The following is a 23680-nucleotide window of genomic DNA, read 5'->3' on the forward strand; positions in this document are numbered from 1 at the left end:
ATGGGATAAGACACAGAGGCACAATAAACCCTCCGGCAGCGAGGAAAGGAGTCAGGGAAAGATTACCTCTCCTCCCTAGTGTCCCACACGACATGTGGGAATGGTTTTAAGCTGAAAGACAAGAGATTGAGATGAGATTTTAGGAAGGAATGTTTTCCTGTAAGTGTGGGAAGGTCCTGGCCGGGGCTGTCCAGAGAAGTGGTGGCTGCCCCATCCCAAGGCCAGGTTGGATGGGGCTACGATCACCCTGATCCAGTGGAAGATGTCCCTGCCCACGGCAGGAGGATGGAACTGGATGGGCTTTGAGGTCCCTCCCAATCCAAACCAGTCCATGATTCTATGATTCTATTCAATTCTATTGATCTGCACCCCATGCAAGCAGCAGCCCAGCCTCTGATTTAGATTATCTCCTCCCAAACTCTGGCTTTTAGGCTCCACACTGAGGTACAGGTTTGTGCCCTGTGCCTGCAGCCCAGCAGCACCCCAGCAGCAGCAATCCAAGGGCATCGCTGCAGTGGAAGGCGTGCTGCAAACTGGGGTTAAGCAGAGCAGATTACGTGGGAAAACGCTTTCTACACTCCCTCTGTTTCTGCATATGTTAGTCCTGAAACAAGCATTTAAATTAAACAAGTTTCTATAGCTGTGTTTCCAATCCCACAGCCGCTTCCACTGTTGGCATCCTTTTTTTCCTCCTCTTTTTCTTCAGCTTGAGCAGCAGGAGGAGGAGATGCAGACACAGAGAGGAGTGCTAATTAAACAGGGAGTTCCACATTAGGGTACAAATCCTCTGGACCAGCACAAACCCAGCCAATTTCTGTATTTATTTATTATTTTTTCAGCACAATTGTAATTTCCAGTGGTGCCTCCAGCACGGGGAGAGAGTTCAGGGGCTGCTCTCGGAGAGGATTAACGCGCTGGAAGCATTATTACTTTCCTTCGCTGTGAATTCAGGAGTGATTCCCTGATGGCTGCACTCTATATAGAAGTGAATCGGTGCTAATTTGTTTTTGAGGATCACACATCCACCAACATGTGAAAGACAATCCTTCCTCTCGATGTATATTTCAAGGCAGTGCTACAGCAAACAAGGAAAAATAAGCAAGCAAAAGAAGCCAGACCTCCCTCGCCCCGAGAGCCAGAGCTGGAAAAGAGCGGACTTTAATTTGGTTTTGCTCATTTGAGTTGGTGCTGCGCCTTTTCGGGACTGTGTTGGGTTTTTGGCTGTGCTGTCCGTGGCGATGGGCAGCGGGGCTTGGGCATCTCTTGCATGGAAAGCCTCAGGGGATGCCGAATCAGCCGGGATCTCAAAGAGACTGAGCATAAAAGGTTCCGGTTTTAATCTCTTTTTTCCCTTTTAAATCATCCTCGAGTTTAACTGCGAGAGAAGGATAAATGAACTAATTGAATCTGTAAGGACAGAGGGGTTGGGTACCTGGCGGGAGCGCAGCCGCCCCACCACCCATCGCTCGGCTCTCTTTGTTTCTGTGATTCAGAGGGACGCGGTCCGCAGGGAGATATCAGAGCCGGCTGAAATGGAAGACAAAGCTATTGTTTCAAACAGAGTTATTGATTTTTACATTATTACACTATGAAATTTATGGTCTGGTTTCAAACTGCAATAGGAGTTAATGACCACCATCCAGAAAGTTCCAGGTGACCTTGGCCTTGACTTTGGGGGAGGAAGGTGAATAGCTCCGCATACCGGGTCAGCACATGTAAAATGAGCTTGCAATAGCCTAAAGGACTTGATTTTTGGGGTGCTGTTGACCCCAGGTCTCTGCCCTGAGCTTTAGCTCATGGCAAACTCCAACCTGGCTGACAGCAGTGATGGAGGGGGACTCTGGGCCTTCTCAGCTCCACACAAAAGTCATTTCTGCTGTTAAGCTGTGTTTTGCACCTCTTGAAGCCCCCATCCAGAAGCACCATGATGGCCTCAGAGCTCCTGGTTCTCTTTCCTTAACTGCCCACCCAACGTAGCTTGGTGGACCAAGGGCTTGCTCTGGTCCATCACTGCTGGAGAAATGCAGACCAGGAGGCTCCAGGGTGGCTGAGAAGCACCCAGGGAAGAGGCAGCACGGCCCGGAGCAAGAGAAACCCTGCAAGAGGGGAGAGCTATGGGCAGTGCCCGCGAAGGACGTGACCCGATCCCGGTGCTGGCCGACTCCTCTATATCGGTTGCATGAGGAGGATTTGGTTTTTAATGTCAGGGCTACCAAAGCGGATCCGAGAGCCAAGAGAAAGTTCATACCAGTTAGGACATGAGATACCAGTGACACAGAAGGGTTTGTAGCGACTACAGCACTCTCCAGTCTAAAGCTTTTGCCTGGCTTTCCTTAAAACTACCTCCCGATGCTACTTTTGGCACCAGCCTCTTCCCAACGCTTTTCTTCGCAATATTCCTTCCAAATTTCCATGTATGCTTCTTCCTCTGGGAACAGTCTTTCCACTTGCCAACGAAGGAAGGCAATTTCCAGCTGCTGGAGAAGGTTTTTTTTCTTGTAGTACCTTCTCCCTGGAACATCCCTGATGCTGCACTCTGAGCTGAAGTTGTGTGAAGCCGGTAGCCTCCAAGCTCATCTTCTGCCTCGGAGGTCATAATTGCCATTAAATCACAGCTTGCCTAACCAAATTATGCAAAACCGAAATTATCTCCAATGATTTTTATGTTGCTGAGACGTTCCAGAACTGCCGGGGTGATGACTGGGGGATTGGGAGCAGCTGTCACTCCATCAGAAACCATAGCTCCAAACAGCTGGGATCTGTCAGTTATTTATGACACTGGTTGGAGAAAAAAAACCCAAATGCTGAAGGTGGCTGGGTGGTTGCCACTCTCCGGCTGCGAGGCAGCTCGTGCAGAAAGCAAAGCTCGGTGCCATGGCCTGGGGAGTGAACCCGCCAAGGATGCTCCTGCTGCCAAGCGCTGCAGGACCGCGGGGCGGCACCTAAAGGGCTTTGCGGAGAGGCTGAAAGCAAGCTGCTGCTCGCAGGGGAATTTAGTCTTTGTGACAGTCAAGACAAGCTTGTTTATTTTATCCTCTGGGTTGCAAAAAAAAGAGGAGGAAAAAAAGCCCTGCAGCACTAAGCACGGGTCTGACACCGCTTTGTCGAACCATCTCCCATCTGAAGTTTCGCTCTGGGCTCGTGGCCCGTTGCTGTCGCTCCTCCGGCCTTGCCTTTCATCGTCCTTCGCTTGGCAGATGAAATTGTGGATATTTGAGGCTCCTTTTTCTCCCTAAACAACCATTTACATCCGTGGTGGTGCGCACATCCCATTCGGAGTTAGTTTCCCAGTTTCAAAGTATATTTTCCCCCGGGGGTCGTAGTCGTGTTGTTGTGCCCCAGTTCACTCGGAGCCGATTTAGAAAGCATCCTTTGATAGATCCAGGGTGCGAACGGGGCAGGAAAATCTCTCTCTGGAGCTCGTTGACAGCGATGCCGTGGTGTTACACCAGGTGTGAATTCAGCCTCAGAAGAGGGTGAGTGATGAGCAAGCTTCTGCCTTTTTGATAATCCCAGCTGCGAGCACAAGCCAGATGCTTTGTCCCCCACTTGTAGCTTGCCCTGGTTAAGTATTATTATTTATATTATGTAGTAGCTATACATAGTGTTTTATGGCAGTAAAGATACATAAATCAGCAACCAGAAGACGAGGGCTTTGCTCTAAAGAGCTTATAAATCTAACAGCTTGAGCAGCACCGGTAATGGACATAGTAAGCAGGCAGTCAAGTTGCATGTAGACATGAGCTAAGATGGGTGTCCCAAAGCAGATGGTGGTTTAGGAGAGATTTGAAAGAGAAGCAAACTGCTCCATCCTCATGAGCAGATCGTGATGAAGAATTAGACAGGCCATGACCCATATAGCTTGTCCGGCTGGAGAGGGGAAAGCGTCCATCTGAGAAAAGCAGCTCACAAAGAAGGGCTGGGCAGGGGGTGGCGAGGGCTCATGGCAAGGTTGCCTTTTTGGGGGCTCTGCAGGTCTCAGCTGACGCTGAAGCATCTATTCTTGTCCTAAGTGATTTAGAATCATAGAATCACAGAGTGGTTTGGGCAGAAGAGACCTCAAAGTCCATCCAGTCCCACCCCATGCCATGGGCAGGGACACCTCCCACTGGATCAGGGGCTCCAAGCCCCATCCAACCTGGCCTGGAACCCCTCCAGGGATGGATCAGCCACCACTGCTCTGGGCAACCTGGGCCAGGGCCTCCCCACCCTCACAGCAAAACATTTCTGCCTAAGATCTCATAGCAATCTCCCCACTTTCAGCTGAAAACTATTCCCCCTCGTCCTACCCCTTGCATTCCCTGATCAAGATCCCCTCCCCAGCTTTTTATTTCCCCTCATGCCTGAGATTCCTAATAGAAATAAGAAGCAGTAGATCTTCCTAAATAAACCAAGGCTCTGCCTTGTTTTTAGATACAGTAAAGCTTTAAAACGCAAGAAAGCTGCCGGCGCAGGTACAGCCTGGGTCGAGCCGTAGGGATGGGCTGCCTGCAGAGCAGAGCCAAGGCCAGCATCCCTGCCAACCTTCCAGCAACCACTCCAACCCTTCCAACCTTCCCCCATCAGATCCTGGATCTCAAACCATCTTCTTTTTCTTTCCTTCCTTCCTGCGCGGGGAGGAACCTGGGCTGGGCTGGAAGGAGCTGGGCTGTGTCTGGCCGAGCCCGTTGGCTCCCGGCGTCTGCATTCCTCCGACCGCTTTTCTTGCACAAATCGAGGCTTCACGCTAAATGCATTATGCTGTATAACAATTAATCCCGTGCTACATATAGAAAGTCCTTACTCATCAATAATGCATGCGGGAGGAGTGATTTTCACTCTCAGTAATAAGGCTAAGACAATGGAAACAAGCAGGTAATGGAGAACATTTATAACGATGTTAATCTAATAATGAGTCTAATGCTGTTAAAAGTAAGACTGCAAACTGGACGCATCCAAGGATAAATTATTTCAAGCATTCATTAACTGATGCCTAATTAATGCCTAATTAGAGAGATGCTACATGGGAAATGGTCTGGACAGTCGGACAAATTCATTCCAATCATTGAAACCTTAGTCGAAAGCAGGAGGCGGCAGAAGGACACAGCGAGCAGAAGCCGGGGTGACACAGCGGATCAGTGGGAGAAAGCCAGGAGATAAACACCCCCGTGCTGGTTTTATCCGTGTCAGCAGGGCTTTGTTTTTATTCACTTCACCGGCAGGTTTCTGTAGGATTTTTCTGTGCTGCTTTTGAAGCTCTCCCTCCCTGGTGAGCTCCGACACACATGCTGGTGACCCTCCATCTGCCTCGCAACCTTTACAAGATGAAGTCAAAAGGGCTGCATCAGGAATAATGAGTTCAACAAGTTACGGAGGGTCTAACGCTCAGGAGAGCTGGGCTGGGACCTCTCGGGAAACTCGGGGAGACCCAAGTACTCCTGGCTGTCTGATCTCGGTGGGGCTCGGCTGTTGGCCATCGCAATGCTGGTGTTACCACCCTCAGGAGCTTCATGGTTCCATGATAGCAGCCTCTTTGTTTCTCGGGGGGCAGGGGGTTCATTCCCAGATTTAAACTGTGACCAAGCCCAGGGCATTCCAGGAGCAGCATTCCATAGCTCTAGGCAATCAGCAGGTTTTGTGGGCTTGGAGAAGAAGCATTCTTGCTGAGACCATGTGCTTTGAGTGCCCCCACTGGGGACTTCATACATTTCCTCTTTCCATGTCCTGCCCACCTAATTATTATTTTTTCTAAGCATCCATCCTTCGATTCCCCATTCTCCCTACCCCTGACTTGCACCAAGGAGTCAGAAAGACATCCCCAGCTTTTCTTCCTACCTTCGCACTCTTGGGAAGCTGAGAACCAGTAACCCCGCAGACTATCCCCACCACAATCCACGACTGCGGGAGTCACATCTCCCTCTCCATAGGAACTCCAACCACGAACTCACAAATGCCTGTTCGTTTAAGAGATGGACTCAGTTCCCTCTGACCTTTAACTCTGGAGTTCTCCCGGCAAGCAGGGAGCTGTTAAACACCCGCTCCCTTTCGGCAGGAGCCTCTACCTTGGCCGTGTTCCAGGGAGACCCAGGCTGCCTTGGTCCATCACCGCGCATTGCTAACAGCCGCCTGTCATCACCATCCCTATACGTGAAATCGGGTATGCTCCGAGGTCCCTGCCCGGCTCCACCTCCCGTCAGTAATCCCGTTAGCTTGGCAACTGTCGTGTCACGGAAGAGCACATAAAACTGTTGTTTGGAAGCAATATGTAATCTTCCAACCTGCTGCTTATAGCTGGGAGATGGTTTATTGATTCAAACCCTTGTGATTTGGTATTTGCAATAACAGACTCCGCATGTGGGAGATCGTCACGGCGCTTGTGCCTGGCAGGATTTTACTAATAAACGCAAGACCTTTGCTTCGTACTTTGGTGTCACCAAGGTGAGATGGCAAACACGAAGCCATCCCACCTCGGCGAAGCCCATCCACAGGTGAAAAAACCCCAAACCCAGCAGAAGGTATCTGCAAGCCGAGATTTATCTTCGCTATCGTTATCTGGCACTTGGATAATCACAACATCGCCAGGATTCCGCTGTTTCCCAGGCTGCGCTCGCATGGCAAGTTGCAATGAGGGCTCCCTTTTTGGCAGGGAGCGCTCGATAGTCAGCGCCGGCACGATGCTCCCACCAGCGCAGCCCCTCTCTCATCGCAAAGGCACGACAGCAAAGCCAAAATGGTACGGTGGTGACTTGGAGAATGTTCCTTTTCCTACACAGCCGTAGGAGTTGTTGCAAATTAAACGTTCCCGACTTAGAGCCCCTTTCTGGCAGCGGCACAGGAATGAGACATCCCTCCCGGTAGCCAGTGCTTAATTTCTGAAGGGCTGTGCCTGGAAGAAGTCCCCCGCTTCTCATCGCAGCCAAGGCTTGGTCCAACGCTTTGGCTGGCGATGCTATTTTTTTCCCTATTATCAGCCCAGTCAGAGATGACTGCCTCTTACTGGTGATTTATGGACAGTTGGAATAGCCCAGTTTATCTCCAAATGTGACAACTTTGCCTTGAAAGGATGGGTCCAGATGGACGGGTCACCTGCTGTTAACTATATGGTAATAGATCTCCGTACCAGGCAAAAGGCGATGGTAACCACAGAGTTATATTTCAAACACAATTAGCAAGAAAACAGCGACAGGATTTTCACCTCCCACTCGTATTCAGCTGTAGGCTCTGAAAAGAGGGACTGTAAAAGCCCAAGGGGGTCCAAGCTCGTGGACTAGCTGGTGATAATGACATGGAGTAATTAGAGATGAACTCCACTTCCACTCTCGTTTTTCAGATTATTACAAGCCGAGCGCAAGGCGGGACTCACGGGCAGGATGGCACTGGCAGCTGTACGCTGCTCCTGTGTTACTCCTCTTCCCTGTGAAGTCCAGAGGCAGAATTCATTAGACATGAGCAAATTTTGCGTGTAAGAGGGAAAAAAAAAAAAAGCCAAATCTAGGAGGAAAATCTGAATGAGAAATGACAAGTCTGGTGCAACGAGTCTGAAAAGCCACTCGGCGCAGAAGGAGTAGCCTGAAAGCAAGCCTGGTGCGAGGAGTGGGAGCGAGACGGGAACGGGGAGGCGAAACCAGCACTCTGAGCAGAGGGAGGGGATGATTATTGCCTTGCTCACCGCTTCTTCTCCGCAGCGAGAGAGCTCCGGTCACAAGCACATACTGTAGCATTAGAGGATGCAATATGCTTTGCCACAGGACATCCATTTAAAAATATGTCTGAGCATCCCACTTCCAAGCAGAGTTTGCAGCTCAGCCTTTTCCACCAACTGCTGACAACATATTTCCCTGTAAATCAGTTGGTTCTCAGGGTGGATGGCGGTGTCTAACAACTGTAGGAGAAGGAGACGTCGGGGCTGGGGCTGCGCCTTCGGGGCAGCTGGGTGTGCGGTGCAGATGTGCTGCACACCTGTCATCGTAGGTGATTCCTAAAGCTCTGTACCTTTTCCTCTCCGATACGTAAGCGCGGGCGATTTAAGAGATGCGTTACAGGAGGGGTTGGGCACCTCCTGAAGGTTTGCGTCTCCTGTTTGCTCTCACACATGGATGCAACTGCCTTTCGCCCAGCCTGTCTGCAGGCAAAGGGTTTCACTGCCCCCACTCCCAGCGTGAATTCCCCCAGGGAAGTTTCTCCTGCTCCGTTGGGGCCGGAAGCGCAACCACCTGCCTGTTGCAGGCAGGGCGAGGAGGCAGGGAATACTCCATACATCACGTTCAAACGACTGCGGGTGATGAGCCCACTCATCACCGCCGCGTGGGTAATTCATGAGTAGAGAGGAGGGTTGAGTTAATTGGAGGCGTTTTTCACCCAGAATAGTCCCCGCGGCAGCGATGGGTGGGTGGGGGGTGCCCGAGTCCCTGCTGACGCTGCTCTCCTCTCTCTCTCTCTGCGCAGGGGGGTTTGCGGAGCTGCTGCTGGTGCTGCTGGGGCTGAAGGTGCCCGGCACCCTGGGCTGCCCCACCGACTGCGTCTGCTACCCGTCCCCGATGACTGTCAGCTGCCAGGCTCACAACTTCGTCACCATCCCCGAGGGCATCCCCGAGGACAGCGAGAGGATCTTTCTCCAGAACAACCAGATCACCTTGCTGCTGCGGGGCCACTTCAGCCCTTCCATGGTCACCCTCTGGATCTACTCCAACAACATCACCTTCATCGACCCCAACACCTTTGATGGGTTCGTCAACTTGGAAGAGTTGGATCTGGGGGATAACCGCTACCTAAGGGCTTTAGCTGCAGACACCTTCCAAGGGCTGGTGAAACTCCACGCCTTGTATCTGTACAAGTGTGGGCTGAGCTCCCTCCCCAGCGGGATATTCGGTGGTCTCCACAACCTGCAATACCTTTACCTGCAAGACAACCACATCGAGTTCCTTCAGGATGATATTTTTGTTGACTTGGTTAACCTCAGCCATCTTTTTCTCCATGGAAACAAGCTCTGGAGCCTCCATCAGAACACGTTCAGAGGACTAATAAACCTGGATCGGCTGCTCATCCATCAAAATCAGCTGCAGTGGATTCACAGGCGGGCTTTTCACGACCTCCGAAGATTGACCACCCTTTTCCTGTTCAATAACAGCCTCTCGGAGCTGCAGGGGGACTGCCTGGCCCACCTGGGAGCCCTGGAGTTTCTCAGGCTGAACGGGAACCCCTGGAGCTGCGACTGCAAAGCCCGTTCGCTCTGGGAATGGCTGCACAGGTTCAGAGGCTCCAGCTCCAGCGTCATCTGCGAGTCCCCTGAGCAGATGCACGGCAAGGACCTCAAGGTGCTAAGAGCAGAAGACTTTAGGAACTGTTCGGGGTCCGAGTCGCTCCATCAGATTAAAACACATACTTTCTCCACAGCAGACAGAGGAGCCTCCAAAAGCCACCACCCTCACCAGTCCTCCAAGGAGAAGGGGAAGGAGAGAGGGGCCGAGAACAGTTTGCACAGCAGCCAACCCGCTGCCCCTCCCGGCTCCCGGCCGGGCTATCGCAAACCCGGCAAGAACTGCACCAGCCACAAAAGCCGTAACCGAACCTCTAAACCGGTGTCCTTGGGACCGCGGAAAAACGGGCATGAGGTTCCAGACTATGTGCCTGATTATCAGCACAAATTCAGTTTCGGGGCGATGCCGACGCTGCCCCCCAGGCGCAAGGGTAAGTGTACCCGGCGGACGCCCATCCGCGCGCCCAGCGGGGTGCAGCAGGCGGCCGGCTGCGCGGGGCTCCGGGCGTCACTCCTGGTGTTTATGATGGTGTTAGCGGCCGTCATACGCTGAGCCCTCGGCTGCAGACGGAGCGAAGCTGTACTGCCAACAATCTACAAAGGACCAGAGTTTCTTTTCTTCTTCTTTTTTTGTACGTGGAGAGCGTTGGCCTGGCGAAGGGAAGAACGTTGTCTCGGCTTCTGATGGTCTCTCCGTGCCCGGCCGGGCTGCCAACGTGGACTGTGCCGAACGCAGCGGAAGCGGATTAAAAGGCATTATCACACCTTGTCACAAACAGCCTAACCGAGCACCTACAACAACAACAAAAAAAAGCCAACCTTACGAAAACCCAGATAACGGGGATGGTAGCCAATTCGTTGGTGACAACAACGAGACAAACGGACTGTATCCACGCTCTTGGGAAATTCCATTCATTTGAGAGCGCTCTGAACGACCCCTCCAATTACCGAAAGGAACATAATTGCTGTAAAAATGATCACCAATTAAGCCTACACTATTGCGCTGAAAGTGAGTGCAAGGACACTGATATCGATGTAACAAGGACATTGGTTCTCCCACGTTTTAGCCCTTTTGGCTCCAAACCCAGAGGCCAACGTTGGCTGGGAATCTCTTAGAAGACAATCTCAAACCCCTGAATATCTCAGGCATTACAGCAGAACAGGGCTTGCCTGCTGGGCTTGGAGTAGCCAACAACCAAAGGAAAGACTGATTAGAGGTGGAACTAAAACCCAACAACAACAAACCCAACACTGAAAGAATTGAGGTACCCACAGGAGGTGCGTTTTTTTTTGTAACCATGTTCACACACCTGAAAAAAAACAACCCAACAAATGCACAGGCTCCCCCGCTTCCCCTCAATTATCCATATGTATGTCTTACAATGTTTATAAACTATACGGAAACTATATCTGCAGAACTAAGGATTGTATTGTTGAATTTATAGCAGCAGACCAGTACATGATATTTTTTTTTTTTCTCAAGAAAACAAACCGGCAGCGGTGCCTACAGATGCTGAAGCCATCGGGCGGGCTCAGTACGCGCGGGGGAACCACAGCGGACCAATGTTCTCAGCAATTCAGAGCACTAAACTTTGGGAGGGGAGGGGGGGATTGGTTGTATGTGATGCAGCAAAGTCCATATCCAGAAAGCCAAACCTCACTCTTTACGTTCTAATTTGTAACCAGGGCGGGAGAGAGAGAGAAAGAAAGAGAGATGAATGAGTCCAAAAAAAAATCTAGCCATAAGAGCTCTGTCTTCGGAGAGAGCGCTGCGAGGCCCCGGGGAGCAAAGGGGCTTTTGGGGGGCTGGAGGCAGAGAGGGGCTTCCCAGCCGCTCCGGTGGCGTGAGGACCTTTATAGCTGGACTAAGGTTTTCACTGGGACAGCAAGAAGCAGTTCCGAGGCTGCAGACAGTCCTGATGGCATCAGGAGAGGGTTTGTTTCTTAAAAGGAACAGGTTGTGTCCCGGGAGGAGTCAGAGAAGGGGGAAATGACAGCTCATGGGGGACTGGTGAGAAGCGCAGTGCCCGGGGTTTCTGGTCCGCCAGGGGAGAGAAAAATAAACGGTCCAAGACAGCCATAAGGGGGATGGCCAGGTGGAGGAGAGGGAACAGGTCCGCTTGTTCCCGAATTAAACCCCACAGCGGAGCGATGCGTTTGCTGGTCAGGGCACGGCAGAGCCGGCGGCATCACCGACGGCAGCCCACGGGCTCGGGGAGGCGTTGCCCACATCCTGCAGCCAGTGTGAATTCCCTGTCAGCGTGGAGACGTGAGACCAAACAGCCACTGAAGCTCATGAAACAAGGGAAATAAAAGTGATCTTGGACAAGAAAAGGCTGCTTTTCATTTCGTAACCACTTCCCCGCGGCGGTGGCAGGACGTTTCTAGCCCATAGGTCACGTGTGGGGCTGGAAAGCCCAAAGGTGATGGCTTGTGTTTTCCATCCGACACACCACCAGGTTCAGGAATAAAAGGCCAGCTCAGGAAATCCACTCTCCCAACCACTCTAGGGATGGGGAGAGGGTACTCCGGCAGCAGGGAATCCCCTGTGGAACAGAAAAGGGAAGCTCCCAAGCCAAAAAAAAAAAGAAAAAGAGAAGCAGTAGATTCCATGGTGTGCTTATTTCTAAGAGTGATGGGTGCTGGAAGCAGACGGCTGCAGGGCCAGGTGTTTCCCACCCATCTCAGGAGCGATAAGGGGCAGAGGCTTTGATGCTTCACCTTTAAATACCTGTCTTGGGGGAACAGCAGGAGTAACTCCAGGAGGAGAAAGGAAGAGGTTACTTCATCAAACCTTCTCCCTTCCAGCTCCTGTCCAAACTTTTCTGCCTACAGGCCTCTAAAGCTCCACTAAAGGGATGTCCAATGCAGCCAGAACAAATAATCCGTGATCTGAAATAGCTCCCTCACGTCCTACTCTCTATAACCAATAGCAACTGAACGAGCCTGGCACTGTCCCTTAGAAGTGGAGAATGTTGTTATGCTGGTTATTTCGTTTCATACTCTGGAAATCAAAGCTCTCAGTGGGAGAATGAAGAAGAGAAGCACTTTATTAATTTTTTTTAAGTCTGTGTGTAACTCCTGTGATATAGGAGTAAAATGTCAGCACAGGAGATGCTAATGTTTTATAAATGATTTGGGTGCAGCAGGCACGATGGATAGTCTTTGAGATGAATTATATTAGAACAGACTACGCCTGGCTCAAAACCATAATTGTATTTTTAGTATCTCTTCCTTTAACATGTAGGAAAAATAAAGGCAACTCCATGGTGTATTACAAGCCTTGTCAATCAAGCGCTCTAACTCCTAGCAATAAAGGCTACTGTTTAAAAACCAGAAGGGAGACATGATACACTGCTACATAGGAGGTGTCACTTGACATGGACTATAGGTTTCTGATGTTCCTGCTGCCTTCCCCTTAGCTGATGCCCCTCCCCGTGCCCATCCTTCCTCCACCGCCACAGCTCTTTGAGGATAAACTAAATCTTTATGGCACGCTCTGACACTTCGCCTCAATAACTGCCTTCCCATCTGCACGGTTCAGCTCTGCCGCGGCCCCTGGTTCACTCTCGTGCGTCTTCTCCCCAATCCCTTCACGCGACGTGTCTTCATGCATTTTGAATGTTGCTCTGAGGGCTGCCATAAATCCCCTTCTTCTCTGAAGCAGCGCTCGCGCAGGCTCAAAGCAAGCAGCTCTCCAGCCAAAGAGACGCAGGTATAACCACGACGAGCCAGAGCGAGTAAGGCTCAGGCTGGAGACAGAAACCTAGGATGGAGTTAGAACCACTCCCAGACACCAAAGGTTGGACGGAGAGGTCTCTGCGGTGAAGGGCTGAACCCCCCAGGGTGGTGGTCAGCACCACAGCCCCTTTGAGGCAACGCTGGGGAGTGGTCCACGTGCTCCCGTTTGGTCAGGGTGGATGGATGGGTTAATACCAACCGTACCAGACTCAACAAAGCACAGCACCAGGTCCTGGATGTAGGTCAAAACAACCCCATGGCTTAGGGAAGAGCGGCTGGAAAGCCGCTTGTCAGAAAAGGACCTTGGGGTGCTGGTTGACAGCATCTGAACTGTCAACAGCAGTGGCTCAGGTGGCCATCAGTATCCTGGCTCGGATCAGCCATGGTGTGGCCAGCAGGAGCAGGGCAGCAATCGTCCCCCCGGACTCGGCGCTGGTGAGGCTGCACCTCGAATCCTGGGTTCAGTTTGGGCTCCTCACTACAAGAAGGACCTTGAGAGGCTGTAGAGCGTGCGGAGAAGGGAACGGAGCTGGGGAAGGGGCTGGAGAACAGGGGTTAGGAGGAGCAGCTGGAGTCGTTCAGCCTGGAGAAAAGGAGACTGAGGGGGGAGCTCATCGCTCTCTGCAACTGCCTGAAAGGATGTTGTAGCAAAGTGGGTGCTGGTCCCAGGTAAACAAGTGATAGGACAAGAGAAAATGGTCTCAAGTTGTACCAGGGCAGGTTTAGATTGGATATTAGGAAAAACATCTTCACCAAAGGGTTCTCAAGCACTGGCAGAGGCTGCCCAGGCGAGTGGCTGCCTCACCATCCCTGGAGGGGTTTAAAAGAGGTGTAGATATGGTGCTTAGGGACATGGTTTAGGGGTGAACTTGGCTGCGTTAGGTTTACGGTTGTATTTAATGATCTTAAAAGTCTTTTCCAACCTAAACGATTCTGTGATTCTATAAACCTAAACCCCTCCGTGCTCCCCAGCTCTGCCTGGGCTCCCCTGGCCACGCCACCGTTTGCCTTCCCAGGGAGTAGGAATCAGCCTTGAAGGGGTGCAGTTCACTGCACGAGCTCAGCCTTTGGAAGGGCATCGATTCCCCTCGCCGGGGGCCGGGCAGACAGACTGCCCATTGCCGACGTGGTTAGACACCGCCGATAGCTCCCCGCAGCTCGGCTGCGAGCTCCGAACGCCTCCCTTGGGAAACATGTCACTTGAGCATTTATTTGCTCACCGGTTTCCCGTTCCTTTAGCGTTCTCCGGTCTGCCGCCCGCACCATGCACGGCGCTGGCAGATGAGACAAGTCCCTGTTGCAGCAGCTGCCTTCTCTTTCTTTACATCAGTGAGCTTTAATGCTCTAACTTTGGGCTGCTCATGCAAATCCTTTCAATTAAAAAAATAAATGCCGGAGAACCCAGAAGAGACCCCAGACTGCGCCTCTGGAAATTCACCCCCGGCGGCAGAATCCCGTTTCCTGAGTCGGAGCCAATTTTCTCTCCATTGTACCACTTTTCCACAGTTTCATCCCGTAATTGCTAATACGGTGCTTTTCATACATGCTTTGAAAACACAAACCAGACGACGCTGCATCTCTTTTATCCTCCCAAGCAGGATGAAAACCAAATGCCTCTCGGATATTGAGAATAAATTTTTAGTTTATCAGTCTAAACCAAGACCACAAGTCTGCACTTCCTCCCGTATTCCCTATCGCTTCCCGGGTGACACTTGTGGCCCCCCAGCACCATTTCCAAATGACTTCCTTTGTCCCAGAAGTTCGTTCCGCAGCGCATTCTCCCCCCCTTCAGAGGGACCGAGCCCAACAAAAGCATCACTTCACATTTCTCATAAACCAAATAACACTTTTTATGATGCTTCAAGCTCAGCCTTCCCTAAATCCTCCATCTGCAGATGCTCTCCCTGCCTTGATTTCAACCGCACAGCCCGGGAACGCTTCTCCAGATCCCACTGCATGACCATGAACGTTTCCCTTTCCATCGCTTTCTATCTCCTTGAGGCCTTGTATGCTGACACCATCCCTCTGTTCCACCAGCCCTCTCCTCTCCCTTATCACATCCAGCAGCCTCGAGCTCACAAATGCTTGGGTGAAACACGAGACTGCCAACGCCAGACGATGCTGATGGGAACAGGGATTACAGGGATGCTCTTGTATCGCTGACCGCGTTGGAGTTTGTGGGTTACGGGTGGAAGGAAAAAGCAACTATGAAACCGGGACGGAGAGGACTGCAGCGGTGCTGACGTTTTGCACGGTGTGTTCTCAGGACGGTGCCACACCGGCGAGCCAAACCACCTCTCTACCCGCATAAAAGCAGCCCCAGGAGCAGCATCCCTCCAGAGTCCCCATCCATCTCGCTGTCTCCCAATACACTCCAGCCTCTTCTCTCTCTCTCTCTCTCGGAGAAATTGCCTTCAAAGAGGAGAAGGGATCTTTCATCTCCGTGACCACCTCAGTCCTTGGCCCCTACTCAAAAGCAGCCAATTAGGCGAACAAAAGCAAGTGTTATAACGCAAGACCTCGCTACCGGGATTGTTGCCGCAAGGAACTGCTCACTAAAATCCATTTTTTTCCCCCCACCCCTTGACTATGAGTGAAATTCTCCCTACGCCCAACCGCTCTGCAGGCACATCTTTCTCTCTCTGCAAGCTCATCCTCACCCTCGGCCGCCCAGCCCGAGTCCTTTCCGGAGCTGCCCTCCACCCTCTTCCTCCTTTGTGAAAACAGAATCAAAATAACTGTTTAACAAATCAGCCATTACCTTCTCCCATGTCACCAATTCCCCGCTATCATTTCGTAATTGGCCAATTTTCTCTTTTACCTTCTCTCTGCTCTGAATACATCTCGGGAAGCTCTGATTGTGTGTTAAAATATCCTCCCTAATTCACTGCTCAATATCTCTTTCTGCTCTTCTAATTGCCCTTTTAACTCGCTTCTAATTTTTTTTATACATCTCCTAATCCTCTTCCCCGCACAAGTTGTTTACACGCACCGGAGAATGTATATGTATTAGCAGATGTTCCCGGGTAAATAATGCACAAAAGAATATTACTGCTTCACACAAGCTGCAATTACTGCTTCCCTCAGAATAAGCCCTGGTTAACCCTCCTATTCAGGGCGCGTGCCCCTGCTCTCGCTGCACATCTCCAGGCTATTTCCCTCCCGCTTCAGAACATTACCACCACCAGCTCCACCCCGGCTCGCTGTCTTCTGGAAATAAAGAGAATTTAAAGAAGAACCAAAGGGAACGGTACAGTTATGTTCCAACAAATCTCTTTTTTTTTTTGGGGGGGTTGGACCGCAGCTAGAAGAAATGAAACAAAAGAGCTCCACAGTGGCACAAACCCAAGCGATAAACAAATGTGATCGTCTTGATGCATTTGATTCGCGGGCAGCTCCCCGCGCCTCCCCAAGCCCTTGCGCCGCAGACAGAGGGTCAGGCAGGTGGTGTTTGCCATCCGCTTCGTCAAAGACTTCCTAAACCGACTCAAAATTTCCTTTCTCTTTTCCATTTCTCCTCTCCGTTTGTTTGCGCTCGCCTAACAAAACACTGCAGTACCCGCCAGATGCTTTGAATTCCGTGTTTTCCAGCTAAAGGGCGATGCTGATCACGGGTTTAAAGTTACACATCTCATTCGGATGAAAAGACTCAAGTCATCGCCCGGGGAAAGCGACCTGGGTCCAAGCAGAAGTCAGCGGTTTGCAACCCAACCCTCGATCTTGCTCGGGAGCGAAAGGCATCGCCAGTACCGGGAAACTCTGGGAGATGGGGGCTGTTTCGTACTTCCAGCTGATGCTTACGGAGGCACCTGCTGCCTAAATACCAAATGGCGATGATTAACAATAATGCTCCGGCCACCAGAATGCCTCTGGGCATCTCATCCGTGTCTGCCACCTCCATCCTGCCCAAATCCGGTCCCGCTACACCCACAGGGCTGCCTGTCCAGAACATTGCACCCACCCAAATCTGCCCAGGGGTCAGAAGATAAAAAAGAAATAGAGAGGGAGGAAAACTAAAAATCAGATGGCAAGAGTAAAAGCTCACCTCCTGCTTTGCAGAGGCTGTTGTGCCACACGGGGTCAAAAGCAAAACACTTCTATTAAAACACAAAATTGCTCCTATGACAGACTGCGGGTTTCTGAGGCTGTTAGGGAATAACAAAACTCTTGGCTATTTGCTGACTCGCCCACAAAGATTTCCATTCCTTCCCCACGTCCATGCACTTTATTTCCCAGAGAAGCAGATCCCGCTCCCAGCAAGAGTTGCCATCCCCAGAGAGAGATTTTGTCTGCTTCAATTTGAGCTGCACCCGTTTTCCTTCCTCCCCTCCCCGGTTCCTGCGGGCAGGTATCGCAGCATCCTCAGCGCAGGACTTTGCGCTGCACCTTCCCCACCTCGCAGCTGAGATTTAACACCTCCACTTCAAGCCTACCAGCGTGACTTGGTTCTTTTTTTTTCCTTTTTCCTACAGACCTAGTGAAACTTCTCGCAGACCTGATTTCTCAATAGCGCATAGAAATTGCTCTCCCTGGAAAAGGATTTCAGAGTTATTCCCTCAGTCAATCTTTCTACAGCTAAATACCCAGTCATCAAAAGGTCTTTGGCTTCTCGCAGGTCTTCTCTAAAGAAGCGCTTCAAGGTGGGCTGCCCTCATGTCCTCAGGATAAGCCCCGTTTAACCCTTCTGGGAGCACGCAGAGCACCTGTATTATTTTAAACTCGGGCATTAAAGTTCATTCTGGAATAGAAAAATTAAACCCATACTAATTCGAAAGGAAAAGCAGAGTGACCCTTTTGGCGTGGATCCTGATGAGGACCAAACATACAAGACCCAGCAGCGCAGAGCCAGCTGTCTGCAGGCACCGTTTCACTGTCCTGTGTCCCTGAGGAAAATCCCTGCTGCTGGAAAGACCTTACCGTGTTGTCAGGGATTCATGATGGAAGGGGACCCTGAGACACTCACGGCTCTCCAGCTCTTATGCCAATGCTTTTCATAGAATCAAAGGACGGTTTGGGTTGGAAGGGACCTTAAAGCCCATCCAGTGCCACCCCTGCCATGGGCAGGGACACCTCCCGCTGGATCAGGGGCTCCAAGAACCATCCAACCTGGCCTGGAACACCTCCAGGGATGGGGCAGCCACCACTGCTCTGGGCACCCTGGGCCAGGGCCTCCCCACCCTCACAGCAAAACATTTCTGCCTAAGATCTCACCTCAATATCCCCTCTTGCAGCTGAAAACCCATCCTCTCCCTGCCCTCCCTGATCCAGAGCCCCTCTCCAGCTTTCCTGGAGCCCCTTTCAGTCCGGGAAGCTGCTCTAAGTCTCCCCAGAGCCTTGCCTTCTCCAACCCCGCAACGGAAAACAGCATACAGAGCCACAAAACCGCATCCTTGCCATCACGGGAAGAGTTCTCGACTCCTTCCTGCATCTACTTAGCACGTAGAAAGCAAAAGGAAACAAGAGAACCCACACATACGGAGCCCTTGTTAAAACCTGAACTAAATATACCGCGGGATGCTAACAGCCTGCCGTGACTCGCTGGTGCTTCAGCTGGCACGGCAGGACCCCAACCACCGAGTTCGCTGGGAGCCTGGAAGGGTTTTCCACGCAGCAAATAGGGGGAACCTCCAAACCTCCCCCTCTCTGCTTGCGCTGAGCACCACTGCCAGCGCAGCACTGCCCTGAAATTATAGTGCGAGCATCCGGATAGCAAAGACATAGTTGGAGACACGGAGCAGCCCTGCCTTACGGCATCTTTTCTGACGCTCCATCATCCTGGGTGCTTGGAGGAGCCCCTTCTCCGCCGTGCCCAGGCACCGTGGGTGGGAAGCAGCGCTGGGACCAGCCAAGGACATCTGGAGGCGTGAGCTGCGCAGCACAAGGCTAAGGAGGCTCTGGCATCACCTGGGTGCAGCTCCGTGAAGGGAGATGGGGACTCTCCAGATGAAAATAATGAGAGACAAGGCAAGCATATGGGAGAGCAGCAGAAGGGGAGCATCTGTGAATGCTGGAGCGGGTGCGTGTAGCCTTGTAAAGGGGGAAAAAGGGAGAAAAGGCAGTCATATTTGAGTTAAGAACGAAGGAAAACCAGCTGAGAAATCATTAGAGGCAATTATGTGAGCAGAGTATGTGAAAAGCAATCCCAGCTGCAGGGAGCTGGGGCAGAGGGGGGAAAGAAATCATGATGTGATTCAAAGGGGCCCAAGAGAAAAAGCGCAAGAGCAGCGCTGACCTGGTTTGCGGATGGCTCCAGTTCTATTTCTGCTCGGATGCTGTAGCCGAGCCTCACCCAGCACGCTCGGCTCTCCGATGGTTTGCGTGACTTCTTCCTCGACTGGTGCAAGTGTCAGGCACATGCATGTACTGCGCGTCAGCTGGGAACCGTATGTGCCTTAACAGGCTGCCCAAATGCAAGCGCTAACAAGAATTCACTATTAACGTGAACCATTCTTCCAGCAGAACTGGTTTTTAGCCCAAAATAATACCCTGTCCCTGGGTGTCGATATCTGCGACACGCGCTCATCAATTTATTTCTATTTTCTCTCTTCCTTAATTTTCACATCTTTGGGAATAAAAGCTAATTCGTTGTGCCGATTCTGTTCGTTTCAAGTCACGCACTAAATAAAGTGATTCTCGAATAGATATTTTCTCCCCCCTCGCCGCAGACGTTCCCCCAAGTTACCACCAAATAGAGCAAAAGCAACAGCAGCTTCAAACGTCAGGGCAAGAAAACAAAAAGCAGCTTCTACATCAAGACAGATCCCAGCTCCTCAGGCTTCCAGCACATCTCAACACAGAACTAGAGCAAAAGGGCAGATTATTTAAAGCCATCACATGTAGGCCAATTTTCACTGCAGTTCCTTTTGGCTCTGATTTTCAGGCCCCAGTGGAGTGGTGAAGTCATGAATAAATGCAAGTAAACTGAGCTTATCCACTCTTATTTTGAGCAGTGGAGTTTACTCACCTCATGCTGCTTCAGCTGGAACACGAGAAAAGTTTAAAGGGGAATAAAAAAAAAAAAGGAGGGGAGGGAGCGGGGGATAATCTAGCGCTGCCCTTGCCTATCGACTCGGCGAGTCCAGCATGGAGCAAAGGCAGGGCCAAGCTGCCGCAGCCCTGCAGCGCTTTCTGCTCCGGCTATTGAACGTCCACGGTTATCTCCTGGTGTGGTGGAAGGGCTGGAGCTGGGCTCCTGCTGGGTGATGGGCAGGGAGATGCTCCCCGTGGCCCCCCAGCGCAGGGGGGATTTGCAGCAGGTCCGACCTAAAAGGCTGCAGGCAGGAAGCTTCGTTTGAGGAAAAGCCCCCCTCCGATGTCATAGCCTCCCTCAGCGGGCAGCGTTTGGTGGAGGAGGGCTGAGTTTTGGCTGCAAACTCCATGACAGCCTTCCAACTCCACAGTAAACAGAGCAAATACGTGAGTTTAAGAGGTCGCCGTTAGTCTCAAAACACTTCACGTGGCCATCAACGTCCTTCCAATTAAGGAAACAGCACCAACAACCAACGATGCTCACCTGGGGACCTTCCCCCGGGGACACGGCAAGCTGAAGACACTCTCAAAGCTGCCCAACTACAGCACTGAGAATGTTGTGGATATAATTAAGTGTGTCAAACACCGTATTCTTCTCCTCGGAGCTGGGACCGTGCTTGCCCACCCACCTGGTTTGTACAACCTACAAGTTCCTCTGAGCTCTTGCCCAAGAGTGGTGGAGGAGCCTGTGGAGACCCACATAGACAGGACCTGAAGTCTACAGAGATAAATCCATTATGATTATCACATTAAAGAGAAAAAAAAAAAAAGAAGGAAAAACACCCTGCAATTTTATCTCCCTTCCGCTCGGCTTTGACCATAGCAGAGTGACTGCCGCACTTGTCTCCTTGTGGTCAAAACAGCAGCGAGAGCCAGTTTCTTCAAAGTTAAAAGAAAATAATAATAATGGAGTCCCCACATTCCTGCTGGGTTTATAAAGAGATGTTTTCTTCCTGAGCCATACAGCGTGGCGGGTTTAATCTGAAATTTCTTTTTAATCATAGCAGGAGTCCCAATTAACGTGTCGGGTAATCGTTCAAGTCGAACTGGAGTTTCATGGCTGCAGCAAGGCAAGGGCGGGCTCGGGATCAGGGTATCAGGGATGGGCAGGAGCTGGGAGCACGTCCTGGTGCTTCACACCTTCCCTGAACCACAGACGGGCTACGGGGAACCAGGGCAGCTCCACCCCTGCAATATCGACATGCAAACAGGTCCCCCAGCTCCCCAGGCGTCGGGGATGCAGCAGCTCCAAGAGAAACCGCACGGCGAGAGCAACCGCACCAGCACACCGTAAAGCACCAAATTGCTTTTACGTGCACCATCCCAAAGGGGAAGAAAACCCCATCCCAGGAGCTCCTGCTTCAATCTGCAGGCGTGTAATCCAACACATGTGCTTCCAGCGCGCAGGCGGGGAGGGGGACCTGGCACTGACCTACTTTCTTTTGTTGCTGGAAGTGCTGATCTCTCTGCAGAATTCAGCGAGCAGGCAGAAGGCGTTATTAGGATATGGCTTCACCTCTGCCTTACACCACTTCTTACATCACTGTAACCACCAATTCCAGTCCAATTACTCTTGGTTTATACCAGTTCCGGCGACAGGACGCTCTGACCTCGTCCTTTTTGCAAGCAAAGAAAATTGCCGTCTGCCACGCAGCGGCTTTTGGGTGCACAGGGGGGGTTACCTGCAGCCCAAGCAGCTAAAAGCTGTACTTACCTGGAGGATGCTGCTGTGGTCAGCGCACCCCAACAACCCGAAGCGAAGCAGCACGCAGACAGCCTGGCTCTAGAGCGTTTTTATTTTTCATTCACAAGGAATTCGGGTTCGAGTTTGGCACCGTGGTGACCTGGAAAAGCAAAGCTCTTTAAAATTCAAATGTGTACACCCAGGGTGGATTCTCATCAGCCAATGTTACACAAAACTCATGCACACAAGCTCTGAAACATGCGGGCTTTTTTTTCTTTAGGTATAACAGGTCCAAGCTCCCTTCTTCAGGACTAACAAGCCCAGCGTGGGCAGCCGACCCTCCTCCAGCTCCCCTACCGCAGCATCTCCTGGTCGGATGCCGAGCTGCAGCCCTGAGGTTTGGGAGTTCCAGGCTCGCTGCATCACTGGGGTTTGTATAAATTGGTCTTCAGAGAAAACCGGCTCTATTGCCCTCTGCAAAATCCACTCCTTAGTAACATACTAAAGAGCTTCCTCAGGATTTCTCTTCCCGGTGCTCCCGGGTACCTGGGTAAAACGCACTGCCTTGATTTTGCAGATCTGAAGATAAAAGGATGTTATGTTTAACTCGCATCCTGCAGACCTTGTAAGGCAGTTATTCGAAACAAGCTTTCTCTTCTGCAATGGCTTAAGGACAGACCATTTTAATTGATTACTTTGCCCATTATGGATAAGCAGAATAACAGCCTTGCCATTGAACTTAAGTCCTTGAAATGCAGAAAGACATCAGCCCGCAGCGCATTTGCAAACCTCGGAGGCTAATTTCTCCCCTTTCCACTGTTTCAATCTCGCAGTCTGGGATTTACCTAAGCATATAGGATGCGTCTCCGGCCCAGGCGAGGGGAATTGCTTCGCAGTGACGTTCAGTCAACAGATTCTAACGATAAAACAATTTCAAATCCACGCTTTGATTAAAATCAAAGCCATTGTAAAAATCATGCTAAGGTTCACCTAATGAATTTTTCTTTCCAAGACTTTAGTGGAAGCCTGCCAGGGACTAAATCCAAAGGGGTACGGCTAAATGTGATAGTCTGATAGTTGTTTTCACCCCAACTCCTAAAGCAGGCTTAGCAGTATAAATAAATCTGGTGTGGCCACCAAGGAAATAATCCCATCTATTTAACTGCACCAGTCTACTGGGGAGAGGATAAGAGGCATTTGAAGACAAAACCAACGATCTCAAACTGTACATGTATGAAATTAAAGGATGTAGGTAATTAATTGTTTGATAAGATAATAAAATCTGTGCTAAGATAGGGCCGTGTGAGTCAGAGAAATAAGAGAGAGAAAATATGTTCATCACTCAGTCCACCTCTTTACCAACACATATTCCCCAGCATTTGTCCAGTGTAGGTTTTGTTTTGTTTTGGTTTTTTTTTGAAGTCAATGAATCAACTTTTTTGATATTCAGCCTGATGCCAAACAGGAGCTACTGGCATTTGCCAAGGATGAATAAATAACCAGTAACTCTGCGCTCTTGCGAGGTGGTCCAGGAAAATCCTGAGAGAGGTTTCCCCAGGACACAACATGCTCGATCACACTTCCCTCTGCTTTCTAAAAGAACATACGTACCTACCTACATCGCTTGTTATACCAACCGCCGACGAGAGCCGCCCATCCCTCACCTCCCCAGCGATGCTTTTTTGCCTGCTGCTCCCATCTCCCCTAAATACCAAGTGACTTGTTTTGAGAAAGCTCATTTCTCCTGGCACCCTTACCTCACTCTTAGCAACCTTCTATTTAAAGTCACAATCTGTTGCAGCAAACCGGCTCAGGAGTATATAAACAAGCTGTTATGACCCCGCCGCAGGAAGGGGAGGAAATGGCCTCTGCTTTAAAGTCAGCTGCCTTCAGTAATTAGAAGCCAGTAGACAAACATGAAAGCAATGACGCTTCAATGTTCTGTTATTTAAAGGGTACGCTGGGCGCTCAAGTCCCTCATTACCACCTAG

The 23680-nt window shown here is 50.9% G+C and overlaps 1 protein-coding gene and 1 long non-coding RNA gene across 2 annotated transcripts in view; one reads left to right on the top strand and one right to left on the bottom strand.

Moving 5' to 3' along the window:
• Positions 1–12515, top strand: part of RTN4RL1 (reticulon 4 receptor like 1) — a 34794-nt gene extending 22279 nt beyond the window's left edge. Inside the window, exon 2 of the mRNA XM_054085089.1 lies at positions 8425–12515. Within this exon, the coding sequence (XP_053941064.1) occupies positions 8425–9788 (1364 nt within the window). The 3' untranslated portion in view covers positions 9789–12515. The remainder of the gene's footprint in view (positions 1–8424) is intronic.
• A 131-nt stretch (positions 12516–12646) lies between these two features.
• LOC128854175 (uncharacterized) lies at positions 12647–23548 on the bottom strand. Its single transcript, XR_008453131.1, has 3 exons — positions 23447–23548; positions 17022–21849; positions 12647–16792 (listed from the first exon to the last, which is right to left on the bottom strand). It is a non-coding gene; the product is annotated as an uncharacterized LOC128854175 (long non-coding RNA).
• Between the last annotated feature and the right edge of the window lie 132 nt (positions 23549–23680).

Source organism: Cuculus canorus, chromosome 20 (assembly GCF_017976375.1).
Source record: "Cuculus canorus isolate bCucCan1 chromosome 20, bCucCan1.pri, whole genome shotgun sequence".
NCBI classification, from domain to species: Eukaryota; Metazoa; Chordata; class Aves; order Cuculiformes; family Cuculidae; genus Cuculus; species Cuculus canorus.